This window comes from Orycteropus afer, unplaced genomic scaffold, assembly GCF_000298275.1.
Source record: "Orycteropus afer afer isolate SDZICR_OR568_19922 unplaced genomic scaffold, OryAfe1.0 scaffold00010, whole genome shotgun sequence".
Lineage (NCBI taxonomy): Eukaryota > Metazoa > Chordata > Mammalia > Tubulidentata > Orycteropodidae > Orycteropus > Orycteropus afer.
Window position 1 is genome coordinate 20,370,691 of NW_006921597.1, and position 17,915 is coordinate 20,388,605.

General features: G+C 44.8%; 2 protein-coding genes across 2 annotated transcripts in view; one reads left to right on the forward strand and one right to left on the reverse strand.

Annotated features, from left to right (window-relative positions):
• ELAPOR1 (endosome-lysosome associated apoptosis and autophagy regulator 1) overlaps positions 1-9,959 on the reverse strand; it is a 116,068-nt gene extending 106,109 nt beyond the window's left edge. The window contains exon 1 of the mRNA XM_007949807.2: positions 9,807-9,959. Within this exon, the coding sequence (XP_007947998.1) occupies positions 9,807-9,959 (153 nt within the window). The remainder of the gene's footprint in view (positions 1-9,806) is intronic.
• A 1,400-nt stretch (positions 9,960-11,359) lies between these two features.
• Positions 11,360-17,490, forward strand: CUNH1orf194 (chromosome unknown C1orf194 homolog). The gene is made up of 5 exons (XM_007950507.1): positions 11,360-11,440; positions 15,372-15,488; positions 16,389-16,504; positions 16,860-16,984; positions 17,420-17,490. The coding sequence occupies exons 1-5, from the start codon at positions 11,360-11,362 to the stop codon at positions 17,488-17,490; spliced, it is 510 nt and encodes a 169-aa protein (XP_007948698.1).
• Positions 17,491-17,915: the final 425 nt, after the last annotated feature.

Below are 17,915 nucleotides of genomic sequence, written 5' to 3' on the forward strand. Positions count from 1 at the left end.
GTACATAAATTATATTTCAATAAAATGCATTAAAAAAAAAGAGCAATGTTAATTATACTTCCATTAAAACAAACAAAAAACCCACTGCCATCGAGGTGATTCCAACTCACAGCAACCCCCATTGGGTTTCCAAGACTGTAAATCTTTAGGGAAGTAGACTGCTTCATCTTCCTCCCATGGAACAGCTGGTTAGTTTGAGCCTCCACCCTTCTGGTTAGCAGCCAAAAGGTTTTACCCACTATGCTAACAGAGCTCCTTTAGAATGTAGTTATAACAGCTAACATTTATGAAGTACTTACTACATGGGGCAGTCTGCTTCTGTAAAGATTTACAGCGTTGGGAACCCAATGGGGGTTGCTATGAGTCAGAATCCATGCGATGGCAGTGAGATTGGTTTTTTTGGATGTACCAGCAGAAAGAAGGCGCTTTGGTGGGACAGTGGTTAAAGCACTCAACTGCTAACTACAAGGGTAGTGATTCAAACTCACCAGCTGCTCTGCAGGAGAAAGAGGTAGTTTGCTTCCATAAAGATTTACAGCTTAGAAACCCTATGGGGCAGTTCTATCCTGTCCTACAGGGTCACTACTATTAGTTGGCATTGAGTTGATGGCAGTGGGTTTTGGTATGCACCAAAACAGCTAAACAATTTGTGTATTAATTCACTTAATTGTCATATTTTATTAATGAAGTGGAATCTATTAATATCCCCATTTTATGGGTGAAGAAACTGAAGCATGAAGAGATTAAATAACTTCCCTAACGTCATACCGTTACTGAGTGGAGGAGAAGGAAGTTGGACTCAGCCCATCCAGTTTTACCCAGACCTTATGCTCCAAACTACTATTCTACCTCTTATTCACAAGTATACATAAAAATGATACCTTGACTGATGGGACTGTAGTGATTTTTATTATCTTGTTTTTATTTATCTATAATTTTCAATTTGTAAAGGAAAGTGTTACTTCTGTAATTTTTTTTTTAAGTAAGTCAGATAATGATAAGTCTGGTTTGGTTTTGGTATACCTTGTGACAGGAAAATGGACAAAATTACTTCTTTTAAAAAAAAAAAATTTATTGTGATTTGGGTGAAAGTTTACAGAACAAGTTCATTTTCCACACAGCAGTTCATGTACACTTTGTCTCATGACATTGACTGTAATTTCCCAAAATGCAACAGCTCTCTTCCCACTTCTTCCCCATAGTTATCTCTTCCCTGTGTCCTTCACCCCCATGCACTCCTGCCCGCCAAGCTGTCTCCCTGTATATACACAGCCCTTTTAATCTCCTATGATTGATCCTTCCAAGGAGTATTTCTACCTAATGTAAATGTTCAGCTTATATGCCTGTCTTTTGTTTGGCTGGAAGCCACAGGAGTGGGTTCAATTGCAGACCTGAAGGGCAACTAGCAGCCGCAGTCTCAGAGGTTCCACCAAGCTCTATCAGACCAGCAAACCTGGTTCCCTCTGCCCCCCCCCTTTTTTTTTTTTTAATGATTTTGAGTTTTGTTCCATACTGTTCTCCCACTCTATCCAGGATCTCCTACAAAGATCCCCATCCGAGTAGTTGACAGTGGTAGCTAGGCACCATCTAGTTCTTCTGGTCTCATAGTCATATAGGCTGTGGATCACATTAATCCCATGGATGAATTGTTTCCATGCATCTTTGGTTTTCTTCATTCTTCTTCGCTCTGGATGAGGAGAGGCCCATCATTGCATCTTGATGGCTGCTAGCAAGCTTGTAAGACTCCAGTCGCTACTTGCCAAAGTAGGATGTGGAATAATGTTTTCGTGTAGTATGTTAAGCCAATTGAGCTTGATGTCCCCTGTGACCATGGTCTCAAGTGCACATATCCAACTACTCACTCCCTCTGGGTAACTGGCTGTGGCTAAGAAGTGGTTCCAACCTTGTCCCTTGTCATCTCTATTATATACCTGGAAATTCTTACAGAACATACAAATACACTTGTAGAAAGAACAAAATGACTTCTTATATGTATTTAGATGTCAAGAATCTATTTTTTTAGCCCCCTTTGATATCAAACAAAAATGGTACATCTTACTACTCTATGAGAACTTCATGATAAATGGAGAATTTTCATTTTTTTCTCTTCACTGAACATAGCAAAATGTTTGAAATATTCTGTTTCAGTGGTTCCCAACTGTGATGGCTAATGTTATGTGACAACTTGGCTAGGCCATGATTCAGAATTGTGTGATTGTCCTCCATTTTGTGATCTGATGTAATTATCTTCCATTTTGTGATATTATGTAATTATCTTCTATTTTATATATTGTAAATCCTAACTTCTATATGTGCAGTGTAGTAAATTACTTAGTATGGCTTTTCTACCCATAAGTCATTGTAAACTCAGTGGTGGACTGAGCAACTGAGGAGCTCCTGATTGTAAATGTTATCCACCTAGGTTATTTCTGTTGGGTGTGGCACAACACAATGTTATGGTAGGCTCACTCTCAGGTGCTTAGAATTCTATTGTTATGATTGGTTGGTTTGGCCACTCTGCCAAGCTCAAAAGGAGGCCTCCTAGAGGCAGAACTCTCTCTGACTGCTGGTTGAGGAAGACCTCAACTGCTGCTGAAAGAGACACGTGCTGCTGGGAAAGAGATGCAAGAGATACGTGTTGCTGAGTAAGACACCGAGGGACATGCACTGCTGGGAGAGAGACTGTGAGAGACTTGGCTGAGACAGCAGGCTGGGAGAGAGACTGAGCATTTTTCCTGAACTTGAATTGTAGCCTGGTGCTTCCCTAATAAACCGCATAATCTGTGAGTTCTGTGTGGCCACTGCAGCAAATTATCAAACCCAGGAGAGAAGTGGTGGGAGGAACAGTTGGAGAAAGGGCTGGAGGGAGGCAGCATGTCTGGCCTTGCAGGAATAGGCCTTGGGTTATTGATGGTGACTCTGTCTTCCTCTTGTGGGATTAGAGGAGGTCAGAACATGTGGCCTCCTTGCCCTCTTTTCAATATAATAGGACAGGATTAATGTGAGGTGTATCTTGAGTCACAGCCTTACAAGAGGTTTTAACTTGTCAAACCCGTACGCTGATGTAAAGAGAGTTTCCTTGGGGGTGTGACCTGCTTCCAAAATATATATGGATGCTCTAGCAAGGCTCTCCCTTGCTCTGGATCCTGCATCCAGCTCATCATCATCTGACATCTAGTTCTTGGGACTTTAGCTAGTAGACTGTTGTTTGACCTGCCAATCACCTGCTTCTGCAGCCCTTTAAGCATTTTTCCACCTGCGGACTTCAGCCTGTCTTCTGACCTGCTGACTGTGGGTTCATCAGCCCTGCAACCATGTGAGTCAGGCGAAGCCTCCAGCCTGATGCCTGATTTATGGATTTGGGATTTGCCAGCCTCCACAACCACATGAGCCATTTCCTTGAGATAAATCTGTGTGTGTGTGTGTGTCTGTCTGTCTGTCTCTCTCTCTGTATCTCTCTGTCTGTGTGTGTGTGTGTCTCTGTTTCTCTCTGTCTCTGTCTCTCTCTCTCCACAGATACATTTCACTGGTTTTGCTTCTTTACAGAACCCATCCTAACACACCAACCAAAGGAGTCATTTTAAGTCTTATACTTTTGAGAAATATTTCCAGAGAACTCAGGGATCCTAAATGTTTTCTAGATCAACCCGTTTCCCTGTGGGGTTCTAAATAATATGCTAGAACCAAATACAGGAAGTAATATAAGAATCTAGAAACTATGGTGACACAGGGAAGCAATGAGTGAACTAAAGCCTAAGGATTTTTTTCAACCTAGTGCAGGGGCTGATCATGCAGGGGTAGGAACTGAGAAAGGCCATAAATCTGTTCCCTAAAGCTGTTCTTTCCTCTTTGGGTTAATTGATACTACCATTTAACCACTCTAAAATCCTGACAAAATCCTCGACCTGGCACCCTCCTTCACCCTACACCTTGCTGCTGTTATATACCTTCGAGTCGGACACGATTCATAGCAACCCCACCTTGGGTTTCCAAGGCGGTAGTAGATTGCCCAACCTTCCTTCTGAGGAGTGGCTGGTGGGTTTGAACCACCAGCCTTCTGGTTATCAGTCAAGTGCTTTAGGCACTACACTACCAGAGCTCCTTTCACCCTAGTCAGTTGCAAAATCTTCGGAGTTCTACCTTCAGGATATTTTTCATATCTACGCCTTTCCATTTATCCTACTGCCACCAGCTCAGTGCAGTCCCTTTGTTAATTTCCTCCTCGATCTCAGTAAAAGTGCTCTGGTGGTGTAGTGGGTAAGGCATTTGGCTGCTCCCCAGACAGTCGGCAGTTCAAACCCACCAGCTTCTCTGTGGCAGGAAGATGAGGCAATCTACTTCTGTAAAGATTTACAGCCTTGTGGATAGATGGGTGGGCAGGCTAAAATATTAGGTATGTCTATGAAGGGGGAGTGTGCCTATGATCATGTGTAGGGTTGACACAGACAGTGTTTCTACAAGTGTATTTGTATGGTCTATAAGAATTTCCAGGTATATAGTAGAGCTGACAAGGGACAGGGTTGTAGTCACTTCTTGGCTACACCCAGCTACCCAGAGGGAGAAAGTACTTGGGATCTGTGTGCCTAGGACCATGGTCGCAGGGGACATCAAGCTCAATTGTCATAACATACTACACAAAAACATTGTTCCACATCCTACTTTGGCTAATAGCGATTGAGATCTTAAAAGCTTGCAAGCAGCCATCTAGATGCAATGACGGGTCTCTTCTCATCCAGAGCAAAGGAGAATGAAGAAAACCAAGGACACATGGAAACAATTCATCCATGGGATTGGTACACCATGCGATCCTCAGCCTATATGACTATGAGACCAGAAGAACTAGATGGTGCATGGCTACCATTGTCAACTACTGAGAGGGAGATCTATGTAGGAGATCCTAGATGGAGTGGGAGAACAGTGTGGAATGAAACTCAAAACCATTAAAAAGAAAAAAAAGGGAGGGGGACCAGGTTTTCTGGTCTGATAGAGCCTGGAAGAACCCCTGATACTATGGCCCCAGCTGCCCTTCAGGTCTGGAATTGAACCCACTCCTATGGCTTCCAGCCAAACAAAAGACAGGCATATAAGCTGAACATTTACATTGTTGTTGTTGTTATTTGCCGTCGAGTCAGACCGGACTCATAGTGACCCCTCCTTGGGTTTCTGAGGAGGTATCACTACGGAAGTAGATTGCCCAACATTCCTTCTGAGGAGTGGCTGATGGGTTTGAACCTGGTTAGCAGTCAAGTGCCTTAGGCATTATGCTACCAGAGCTCCTAAACATTTACATTAGGTAGAAACATTCCTTGGAAAAATCAATCATGGGAGAATAGGAGGGTTGCGTATGCACAGGAGACAGCTTGAGGGGCAGGAGTGCATGGGAGGGAAGGACACAGGGAAGAGGTGCCTATGGGGAGGAAGTGGGAGGAGAGCTGTTGCATTGTGGGAGATTGCAATCAATGTCATGAGACAAAGTATATGTGAGCTGCTGTATGGAAGATGAATTTGCTCTGTAAACTTTCACCCAAATCACAGTAAAAAAAAAAAAAAAAAAAAAAAAAAGATTTACAGCCTTGGAAACCCAATGAGGGTCGTTATGAGTCAGAATTGACTAGATGGCAGTGGGTTGGGTTTGGTTTTGATCTTACTAAGATCTTCTGAATTGGCCTTCTCCTCCCATCTCTCTGCTCTCACCTACCAGCCACTCCTCGGAAGGAAGGTTGGGCAATCTACTTCTGTAGTGCTACTGCCTCAGAAACCCAAGGAGGGGTCACCATGAGTCAAGTCTGACTCGATGGCACATAACAACGACAACAACAACCAAGTTTACTTTAAACCAAAACCAAACTTACTGCCATGGAGTTGATTCCAAGGCTGTAAATCTTTACAGAAGTAGATCACTCCATCTTCCTTCCACAGAGCCATTGGTGGGTTTGAACCACTGACGTGGTTAGCAGCCAAATGCCTTCTCCACTACACCACTTATGTTCCTGTTAATCCACTCTGAGCAGCCTGCTGTCTCTGCCGGAAATCCTCCTGGGGTTCTCTACTTATTTTCTAACTATCCAGCCTTATCTTCTAATGTACTCCACACCTATCCTGCACAATTGGTCTGTTTGCAATTCCCAGGACTGTTCACATTTTTCCACCTGTGGACTTTTCCTCAGGTTCCTCCCTCTCTCTGGAAAGCACCCTTCCTCCATCTCTGCCCATTGAAATTCTACTGATTATTTCAGAAGCAGGTCAAATGCCAACTGTTCAAACAAATTTTCCTCCCTCTTTTCCCATCAACCTCTATACTGCCACTCCTGCATTGTTTACCAAATGTTATCTTATCTCATCATTTCTATGTCATTATTGTGTACTTACCTTTTCTACCTATCAACATTTTTTAAGCACCTGCAATATGTCAAGTGTATGTATTAGTCACTTTACATGTGTTATCTAATTTAATCCTCACAACAGCCCTATGAGTTAGGCAGTAGCAGGTCAGTGAAAAAGAGGAAGACCTTCAAGAGATGGCTTTACATTGGTTTCAGCAATGGTCTCAAACAGCAATGACTGTGAGGATGGAGCAGGACCAGGCAGTGTTTTGCTCTGTTGTCACTGACTTGACAGCACCTAACTACAATCCCCATTATACAGATCAGAAATCTAGGGCTGTCCGAGGTTAATTAACTTACTCAAAGTAGCACTCTTATTAAGTGGCAAAGTCATCATTCATTCAATAAATTTTATTCTAATCCATGTATGTCAGATTCCAAAGCCCTGAGGGCTTTTTAATATAGACAGAAAGGTCCCTTTGGGGGCAATTAGCACTGGAGCCACAGGACAGGGCAGATCATGTTAAAGGCAGTTTTCTGTTCCTCTCTCCTTTGATTTAGATTCCCTGTGCTCCGGGAAAGTCTCCTTTGGCTGTCAGTGAGTGCTTAACGTAGGCTAGCACAGAGCTGAAGAAATGATTCATGAAAACAAACACCATATAGGATGTTTAGTTCTACTGGCGACACTAATTATTGTAAGACGGTGAAAGGAACACCAAGCCCCAGCACCTATCCAGTGATTTAGAACTCCAAGTTCTCTGTCACCTCAGTTTAAGCTTCAGACTAAATCCCTTTGTTCCATAATTCGATCAGTGTGGATACCTTCCCCTTCAGAAACAAGGCAAAGCCCATCTGTAATTACAAGGCTGGAACAGCATTGTTGCCATTAGAGGCAACCTTGGCCTGACAAGAGTCCCTGCCATTAATACCCAGCACAGGCTCATAAGAGACTCATATGAAGATTAGGAACAGAGAAGGGCTAGTCTACCCTGAATTGGTCTTCACCATTGAAATTTAGGGTTGGAGGTCCCCAAACTTGCCAGATTCAAACTGTCAAATGAGGAATATTATAATAATGGGTTTATTGCACACAAGTTAGAGTTCTCAGATATTAACATACCTTCCTCTCTCCAAACCATGATGGTATTAGGTGTTAAATTTCTTAAATAATCTCACTTTTTCCATAGTTGACAATGATTCTCAGCAAGAGTTGTCGGTTGAGTTGTAATCTCCTTACCTTTCACTTAGGACTCTCCGCTGTTTGGTTCTTATTCAAGTGAGCTTGGTTGGAGTGGTTATCTCAGCTGGTCAGACCACAGGCCACCAAAGCCAGTGAGGCTCAGTCACTGACAAAATTTTCCTAGTGTTAGCCATCTTTAAGGCAGGTCACAAAGTACGTGGGTGGAAATATACATGACCCTGGACAGGACATCACTGGGACCAATAAAAGTTATCAAATGTCCCATGACTGGGAGTCACTTGTGTCATATTCATGAATGAAGTCAAACATAATCATTCACACACAAAAAATTCTCTTCCTCTCCCTCTCCCTTCTTCATGATCTGTTATATTGTAGATAGTCTAGTGGGTAGAACACCTTCAAACTAATATATCTCCATATGGAATGGGATTACTGTTGTTAATCAGTTAACAATGACAACCTATTAAAAAGACTTCAACCTCTCTAGCCTTACACAGTACAGAAGCAACAAAAGACAGTTGGAGTAACCTCTCAGAGACAACCATACACCTTGAGAGAGAGAATCACTGGGCCTGCCAACTCAGGACCATAGTGTCGGGGGACACCAGGCTCAATTGGCACAACGTAATACACAAAAACCTTGTTCCACAACCTACTTTGATGAGTAGTGACTGGGGTCTTAAAAGCTTTCAAGCAGCCATCTAAGATGCAGCTGTTGGTCTCCTCTCACCTGAAGAATGAAGAAAATCAAGGCATCTGGAAATAATTAGTTCAAGGATATGATGGGCCCCAAGACCAGCAGAACTAGATGGTACCCAGCCACCAATGCCAACTGCTCAGGAAGGGATCAAACCTGGAGATCCTGGATAGAATGGAAGGAAAAATGTGGAACAAAATCCAAAAACACAAAAATGACCAGAATTACTGGTTGGACAGAGTCTGGTAGAATCCCGAAGACAATGGTGGGTTACCCTTCAGGCCTAGAATTGGACTCACTCCTACGGATTGGCTCTCAGCCGAACAGTAGAAAGACCTACATGCAGAACACCTATCCCAAGGCAATACACCTACCTCCTCTAGGGAGACACACCCCTCAGAGTGGTCGGCCATGGGGCACCAGAGGGGTAGCACTCACATAGAGGGAAAGCTGGACAGACAGGAGTGCATAGTTAAGGGCCCACGGAGGGGGCAGTCATACAGAGGGGAGGGGAGGAGAGTTTGTAGAAAATTAAATAAATAACAACACTCCAACCTCTCAAAACCTTATGCCAACTTTGACATTTGGGATTACTTGCACAATTCTGAACTCTTGCCATAATATGAAGTCTTTCACATTTCACAGAGGTAAGAAAACAGCTTTTATTTTGCCTTCCCGTATAGTTCTTGTAAATGTTTTATTGCTGCCTCTGCCATATGGTTATGAAGAAGTTACCCAGAGCACAACTCAAAGCAGCATTTGTCATCTGGATATAGAAACTACTGAGATTTTGTTACCTTTTTGTATCCCTTCAAAAAGAGTTTTCAAAAAGCATATTTGCTTGGTAGTTATTCACTTCCTATTGTCAATTATGTTGTCAACATTTGAGAAACACTGTGAAAAAGACTTGGCATATGTCAGTCATACGTGGAGATTGGTAAATAGGACTATTAAAGTTTGGACAAAGGTGGCTCATGTGTGGTTAGACACACACTAAGCAGAGTGCACCAGAGGGAGGCAAAACTATAAAGAGGATCCACGTCTAGCAGCCTTCCAGTTAACTGGATGTTTAATACTGAGGGGAGAGAGGGAGAGAATTGATGAGATCCTGTAGTCAGTCCCTCTCTCACCTCTCCTACCCAGACTTCCCTTCTCTGATGCTGTGATAAAACCACAAAGCTTCCCACTTCTCTCCACTACTTTTTTTATGGCCTTCCTAATTCCCTTCTCATCCCAGTTCTCCCCTCTCTCACTTTTTATTTTGGATCCTCTGTACCTAGTCTTTTGTTTTCAACCACTTTTAAGGTCATTTCACCCCAGCTGTAAAGCAGCCCGTTTTCTTTAAAGCTACACCTCTTTCCCCGAGCTCAGTAGCCCAAGCTGTGAGGATGATCTATTTCTTGAGTCCTCCAGTGGGCTGGCCTCTACATGACGCCAGCCTGCTCCTCTGCCCTCCCCCTGTGCTCCCCCCCCCCCAAAGAAACCCAAACTCCGTGGCCTCTGAAATTGTGCCTAGGTCCCCAAGGTTTCCGCCTGGATTCATTATTTTTCTTACCCAAGCAGAGGTGGGTTTTGGGGAACATACCTCTTTGCAGGCGTGAAGCTCCTGTCCCGTTCCCTGGATCACCTGGAAGGCAGTCCCAGCCCAGAACAGCAGCCGCAGAAGCCCGGGTGCGCGCCGATCAGTTCTTCCCCTGCCTTTAGCAGAGAGATGGAGGCTGCGCCCGGGCTCAGCCATAGCGCTGTCCTGAGCGAGTGGCAGCGGCGGCTCAGGTGCTGCGGCTGCCACTGCTGCTGGCAGAAGACGGAAAAAAGGGGAGGGAGGTACAGTGGGGGAGGATGCAAGGGGCTGGGCTCGCTCCAGTCACCTCCCTGCGGCTACGCCAAGGCCACCCATCCTTCCTTCTCCCTCCTTTCTCTTCTACTCCTCCTACCCACGTCGCCTTAGCAACCGCCTCCTCTTTCCCTCTGCGCGGGTGGGGCAGGGACCACGCGGGCCTCTGCTGCTCACCTGCGGGTCACCAAGGCAGCTGCCGCCGCTGGCGCGCGAGTAAAAGTGCGCGCGCCCAGGGCTGCAACTGGCCCAACAGGCGGATGAAGGGCTCGTGTACAGAACGCGGGAGAAACACCCTTTAGACCATGGCCACCAAATCATGTTTTTTAATGCCCTTTCGGGCCATGCGCTATTTATGAGCATCTCTAATTTTGCAAAAGGAGCCCTGGCGGTGCAAAGGTTAAGCGCTGGTCAGCTTAACCGAAAAGTTGGCGGTTTGAACACACTCGTGGCTCCGCGGTAGAAAGACCTGGCTATCTGTTCCGTAAAGATTACAGCCTAGAAAGTCCCGTGGGGCAGTTTTACTCTGTCACATGGGGTCTCTGTGAGTCAGAAATGGCCTGGATGCACCTAACAACAATTTTTGCAAACGTGGCGTTGGGCAAATACTTAGTGAGCACCTAGTGTGTGTACAGAGATTGAAAGATTGAGAGGCCATCTCTACCCCCCAGCAGTCACAGCGTACAGGAGTAACCCCAGGAGTCGTTACCTACTGCTGCAGCAAGTTTCCCGAGATTGACTTCCACCCCGCCAACTCCATCCGTGCTTTTACAAGGTACAACCGGTTCTATGCGCAGCCCTGAGTTTAAACAAGGAGAGTTTGCCTCAGCCGGCAGTTTTCCAAGCAAGAATACTCCATCTTTTCTATCCCTTGACATCCCCAGTCTCATTACTTTGAAAATCAGAAAGCCTTTTACTAGGTGCGAGGGAGAAGGAAATTACCGGGTCATCTTATAGGCCTTCTTTCCTCCACTGAAGTCCTTTGCAGAAATGCTGCAGAGTGGGAAGCCAGCATTTTTCATCTGAAGCTCAAGACGCAAATCCAGATCTCCGAGGCACCCTCTGCAGCACTTTCCTTCAGCATTCCCGCCCTCTTCCTCTCCAGAGACCTCCCTTGTTGAACCGCCAGATGGCGCCCTTCTCGAAGGGCTTTCATTTCCGTCATAAATGCCTGGGCAGTTGCTTGGCAACCGAAACTGGGTGTTCCAAACAATTGGGACCGGGATCCTTCTCTAGTCAAGGTTGTACTGCGGCTGCGCTGGGCTCCTATTCCCTAGTAAGAGCATCTGGCTCGGCATTTAACCATGACTCCCACGCGGGACCCCTTTCAGCATCCTATGTTGGATAACGATGACTCCTACTTGGGAAAACTACGGATTTCCAAGGTACTGTGGTTTCTGGCGCAGATTCCCAGGACTGGGTCGACTGCACTCATTCTTTCCGCGTGTGAGAGAGATGCTAACTTAAAAGTACTCTGGTGAGGACATTTGAGTAAGATACTGGCGAAGTCTGTTTCCTGCCTGCCTCCATGTCCACACATTCAGGTCTGCTGACCAGAGGTGCTTTTGAGCAGAGGGTCACAGGGGTTGTAGAGAAACAAGGGGCTCTCGCAGCCCTCATGCTTTAAACATCTGTCTTCACACCTACCGGAATGGGCGTATGCGTGAGCGTGTGCGTGTGTGTGTGTGTGTGTAGTGTGATTTCAGAATTTAGAGATTTTTTTTTTTCTCGGTACAAGTGTTTGGATGTTCAAAGTGATGCAAACTAAGGTGAATTAACTAGTTAGGACAACAAAATCAAAGAGCTCCTTTTATTTACTCAACAAACATTTATTATTTACTACATGCCAGCTACTCTGCTAAACACTGAGGATATAAATTAAATCGTTTCTGCTTTCAAGGAACTCTAGTAGACAAAATGGAAGACAACAGGAATAGCAAACATTCTTACAATATGGCCTGTTTGGTGATGGGGTTATACCTAGGATAACATGAGAACCAGAAGCTTACAGGCAAGTTTCCTTTCGCAGAGCAGGTGACTTCTGCCATCCAAATGTGAGTTAGCTAGGTGGGAGCTCTGGTAGCATAGTGGCTAAGGCACTTGACTGCTAACCAGAAGGCTGGCGGTTCAAACCCACCAGCCACTCCTCGGAAGGAAGATGGGGCAATCTACTTCCGTAGTGATACTGCCTCGGAAACTCAAGGAGGGGTCGCTATGAGTCAGGTCTGACTCGACGGCACATAACAACAACAACAACAACAAGGTAAGGTGAAGGAGAGGGTGGCATGTGAGTTAAGAGGATGGAAACAGGAACCAGACTGTCAAGGCAAAGGAAGCAGCAGGTACACGTACATGGCAAGGAGAGGCAGCTTGGCCTGTGTGGGGGGAACTGCAGAGTCCAGAATGACTGGAGAGCAGGCATGATGTGGAGGACCGCAGAGAGCTGCAGCTGGAGAAGGGAGCCGGGGCTACGCTTTGGTGGGCTGGGCGTGTTGTGTATGCCAAGCTAGTGAGCCCCTGTGGCGGCTGGGGAGTCACTGGTGTGACACAATGAGCTGGGTGCTTTAGCAAGCACAGTGGCAGTGGATTGGACAGGATGGGAGTGGGACAAGCAGGATCAGCGAGAGCAGGTCCAACAGTCTCCAGGAAGAACGAGGGATCTAGAGCAGTGTCAGAGGAGATGGCAATAAGGAGCCAATGTGAGAAAGATCGAAGAGAAAAGATTTGGGGAAAGTAAAGGGGAGGAATGATAGGACTTGGTGCCTGATTGGATATGGGCCTCAGAAAGGGGACAAATCCTTGTAACTGCCAGGTTTCTGAGGGCTTGATTGGTAATATTCACTGAAATGGGGCATTCAGGAGAAGCAGGTTTGGGGAGAAAGATATTGAGTTCAACTCTAGATGTTGCTTGTTGGTGCCTATGGAACATTTAAATGGAAATGAATAGTAGGCAGTAGGGTCAAGAGTTCTGAGTTGAAGATGTATATCTGGGAGCAACGGTATCCACATGGTGGTGGAAGCCATGGAAAGGAATGAATTCATCCAGGGAATGAGAAGGAAAGGCAGAAACTAGAACACGGGAGAATACCACTGTCTCTCTCTCATACACAAGGATCAGAGAGAGAAAGCAGAACTAAGAAGGCAGCTGAGAAGTAACAGCTAGAGGCAGGAGGAAAACCAGGAGGGGCTGGATCCACAGAGGTGGAAGTCAAAATTGTGGTGTCAGATACTGCAGAAGTTATATACGGTCAGGCCTGAAAAGGCCCCACCTGGCCTGGCCAGAGATCATGGTTTACCACCAGCAAGGGTCATTTCAGTGGGTGTCTGAGGCAGATGTCTGTCTGCAGTGGGCAGAAGAGGAGATGGGGAGGAAATATAGTAAATGTTGACTCATGAAGAAGGCTGGCTCTTAGACAAGGTGGCAGGGTGGGTAGCTAGGTACTAATATTGAGAGAAGCTGGGGTCAGTGGAAAGGGATACTAGAATGGTTCAGGCTTCCAAAGTGCAGGTAAAGGCTGGGTCTAAGGAGGACTATTCTTGAATAAAAGGAACTTCCCTTTCTCTGAGATGGAAGGAAAACAGACATAACCATGTACACACTGGCATTCCTATCTGACAGCCTTGACTTTCTCTTTGGAAGACAGTCTTAACCTTCTGCTGATATAGATGACAAAGGTTAAGTAGGCTTGGGAGCTGCCCAGACCCACATCGAAAGACAGCTGAGCAAATCTATGCTTCCAAAAAACCAAACAGAAGTGTATCTGGTGGCATAGTGCCGAAGGCATTTGACTGCTAACCGGAAGGCTTGTGGTTCAAACCCACCAGCCACTTCTCGGAAGGAAGATTGGGTGATCTACTTCCATAGTGATACTGCCTCAGAAACCCAAGGAGGGGTCGCTGAGTCAGAGCCTATGCTTACATCATATTTATTTGTAGTTTTGGTTTGTTTCTTCATTTCTCACCTCTCTTGGTGATTAGCACATACCATTCAATTAAAGTTGAGGTGAACCATGCAGTACTTTGCTACCTTGGGAGGAAGGAGGGTTATAACGTTGGATAGGTTGAATGAGATTTCTACTAGGTTGTCATTTTTACTCACTGGAATTCAGTTATTAATTCAACCAACATTTCATTTTTAGCACCTTCCATGTGTTCGGCCACTGTGCTAGGTACTGGGAATACAGTGGTGAGGAATATGGCATTTTACATGTAACGAAGAAATGAATTATGTGCTTTTTACATTTATGCTTGTGGGATTTTAGACTTTCTTGCAGTCATCAATGGCCCTTACATTAAAAAAAAAAAATTTATTGTAATCTGAAAGTTTACAGAGCAAATTCCTTTTCCATACAGCAGTTCACACGCAGTTTCATGGCATTGACTGCAATTTCCCATAATGTAACAGCTCTCTTCCCACTTCCTCCCTGTAGTTACCTCTTCCATGTCCTTCTTTCCTATGCATTTCTGCTCCCTGAGCTATCTCCCTGTGCCCTTCTGTTCTCCCACGATTGATCTCATTCTAAGATGTGTACCTACCTGATGTAACTGTTCATCCTATATGCCTGTTGTTTGGCTGAAGCCATGGGAGTGAGTTCATTTCCAAACCTGAAGGGCAACTACAGATCCTTCCTTCCCTGTACTCCCCTCCTCAAGTCCTCTCTCTTCTCCTCCCACCCCCAAGTATAATATTGCCCAATCCTTACAAACCAGCTCTTCCCTTCTGGTCAAACTCCCTCTTTCAGATTTCAATTACTGCTTCATGTGGATGACCCCGAGGTCTGTATTTGTTCTGGCTCTTCCTCAAATTGTGCACTTTCCACTGTTTACTAGTTAATTGCATTAGGATGTCTCACCCTTTTCTTCAAACTAAGTGTGTCCACACCTGAGTTCATCATCTTTCCTACCTGCTCTCCACCCTTGGTCCCTTGGTCCCACACTACCCACCCCTTTCCCTGTATTCCTGGCCAGTTTGCCAGTTTTAAGAAAATCAAGCATAGTGCCTAAAGCACTTGACTGCTAACCAGAAGACTGGTGGTTCAAACCCACCAGCCACTTCTCAGAAGGAAGGTTGGGCAATTTACTTCTGTAGTGATACCACCTCAGAAACCCAAGGAGGGGTTGCTATGAGTCGGGTCCTACTCATCAACACATAACAACAACAACAAAAAAAAAAATCAAAGGACTTCCCATATTGTTCTTCTTGCAGATCTCACCAAGATTCAACTAAAATAGGATTAAAGGGATGGGTTTCACTGAAGTTACCAAATCAGCAAAGCCTTCTGTAACCAGGTCCTGGGTATGGCTTTTCTCTTGCAGAAATCTCAATATAAGAACCCAACCCACCTTGCTCAGCAACAAGAACCCTGGAGTCGGCTCAGTTCAACTCAGACAATCACCTCCATGAGGCGGGAAGCCTGTTTTTTTGACCCTAAGGTACCTAGCATTAAAATGCTATTCATCTTTACATACACTTGTTATTGTTGTTAAGTGCCATCAAGTCGGACCCGTTCATGGCAACCCCTCCTTGGGTTGCCGAGGCGGTATCACTATGGAAGCAGATTGCCCAACCTTCCTTCCGAGGAGTGGCTGGTGGGTTTGAACTGCCAGCCTTCTGGTTAGTAGTCAAGTGCCTCAGGCACTACACTGCCAGAGCTCCTTTACATACACTTAGGACTCATTAATATCTTTTTTGAAAAGTAATCCTTCGTGACTCTTTAATCTTTCCTTTTGTCCCTAATCCAAAACCCTACCAAATCCAAAACCAATTTATCTGGTCTCTAGTAAGTCTGGAGGCTTGGGTTTTGCTCCTGGCAGTTATCTGGAGCAAATCATTTCCTCACCAGACTTCTCACTCTTTTGATTAAAACAAGGGTTTTATGAATGAGGTAAGGTCCACTAAGCCCAAGTCAGGGACAGCACGATTCCCATTTCTCCAGCAGAGATCACCACTCCTTAGATGAAAGGAGGGACAACTCTGAATTGACAAGAGTCAAGTCACTATGTAAAGCAATTTAATGTGTAAAGAGTTGGTGGATCTCAGCCCAACGCTAAGGGGAAGAGTCCAGTCCCACAGAAACTGACCAGAGAATGCCAGATATGGCTGAGTTAGCCCTGGGGGCAATTTACTTCCTCTGTAGATAACTCTGCGTAACTAAGGAAGTGCTTGGCTGCTAACCTTTCAAGTCCATCCAGATGTGTCTTAAAAGGCCTGGTAGTCTACTTTCTACAAAATTAGCTGCTGAAAACCCTATGGAGCACAGCTCTACTCTGACATACGAGATCACCATAAGTCAGTTGACTCCATGGTGACTGGTTTGGTTTTTGGTTTGGTAGATACCAAAGGATGACCTGGATTTCCGCTTAGCAGCCTTGTACAACCACCACACTGGGGCATTCAAGAACAAAAATGAGATACTGGTACACCAGGAGACCATTCAGGATACTCATGGGTAAGTGTTGAGGCTGAGCCTTTCCACTGAGGACCTGCCGTCCAATCACATGAGGTAAAATGTTACCTGGGAAATACCAGACAATAAATAGATACTCATTTGTATACAAGTTTCTGGTTTTTTTTTTTTTTTTAATATCTGTACAAGTAATGCAATTCCTGTATTTAATTGTTTAGAATAAACAAAATCCTTCAAGATCATGCTTACCTGTATAAACAATTAAAACTTTAATTCCAAAAAGGAAAAAAAAAAAAAAAAGGCCCTTTGGCTGCTTTATTTCTGAGGTTGCACGCCACTTTGCTCCTCACCTTTCTCTGATTTCAATCATCCCTATTATTCCCCAACTATTTTCTAGAATCATTAAGATCCCAGAAGAATTTTTATCACCTCCCCCATTACCTCCTATTACTTCCCTGGCTAACATCAGACACTGGATCAACCCTAAGAAAGAGTCCATCCACAGCATCCAGGGTTCCATAGGTAAGTGTCAGAAGACTAGCTGGGCAGATAGTGGTGTAAGAGTCCTTCTGAATGGACCCAGGAATCACGAAGTTGAAGTGACTAGCTAGTAGGGAACATCAGGGAACTGAAGATCTCGTAACAATAATGACTAAGTTGGAACATCTCAGACTATTACCAGGGGATGGAGATACACAGCTAGGAGAATGAATTCAATTTTTCAGAGCCTTTGAGCTCAGCTTAGATATAAGACGAAACACTTGCAACAAGGGCAGGCAAAAAGCAGAAACCTAGAGCAGAAGACCTGTAGCTACCGCCATATGTTAGTTTCCTCAGCTGTTATGAGAGTCTTCTCCATAGTGCCCATAAATGGATGGGTGACTAAAGGTTCCCAGAAAAAGCAAAGGATCTAAAATTCACAGCTCACTCTTAATATTGACTTTCTTTTCTCTCCAGTGTCCCCTCACACTGCAGCCACCAATGGAGGCTACTCCCGAAAGAATGATGGTGGCTTCTTTTCCACCTAGTGTTGACAGGCTCTGGATGACTCAATCATAGTGGAACATCCTGCCACCACCACCATTAAACAGATTTGTGCAAGACGAAGCCTGATGTGTTTGTTACCCATGGACTTGACTACCCTTAAAATATGGGAAGGAAATATTTCAATTTCTGTAAATTAATCCTGTTGGGCATATTTGCATCTTTGAAAGCTACTATGCTAACAAAATAAGAATTAGGATAGAATAGCAGAATAGGCACTGGTAGGAAACAGGTATTCATATTTTGTAAAATGGAGTCATTCCAACCATATAGATCCATTGATTCAACATTTATGGCAAACTGAGATATGTCAAGACACTGAGCTAAACCCAAACCCACTGCCATCTAGTTGATTCCAACTCATAGCAGCCCTACAGGAAAGAGAACTGCCCAAATGCTTTCCAAGGCT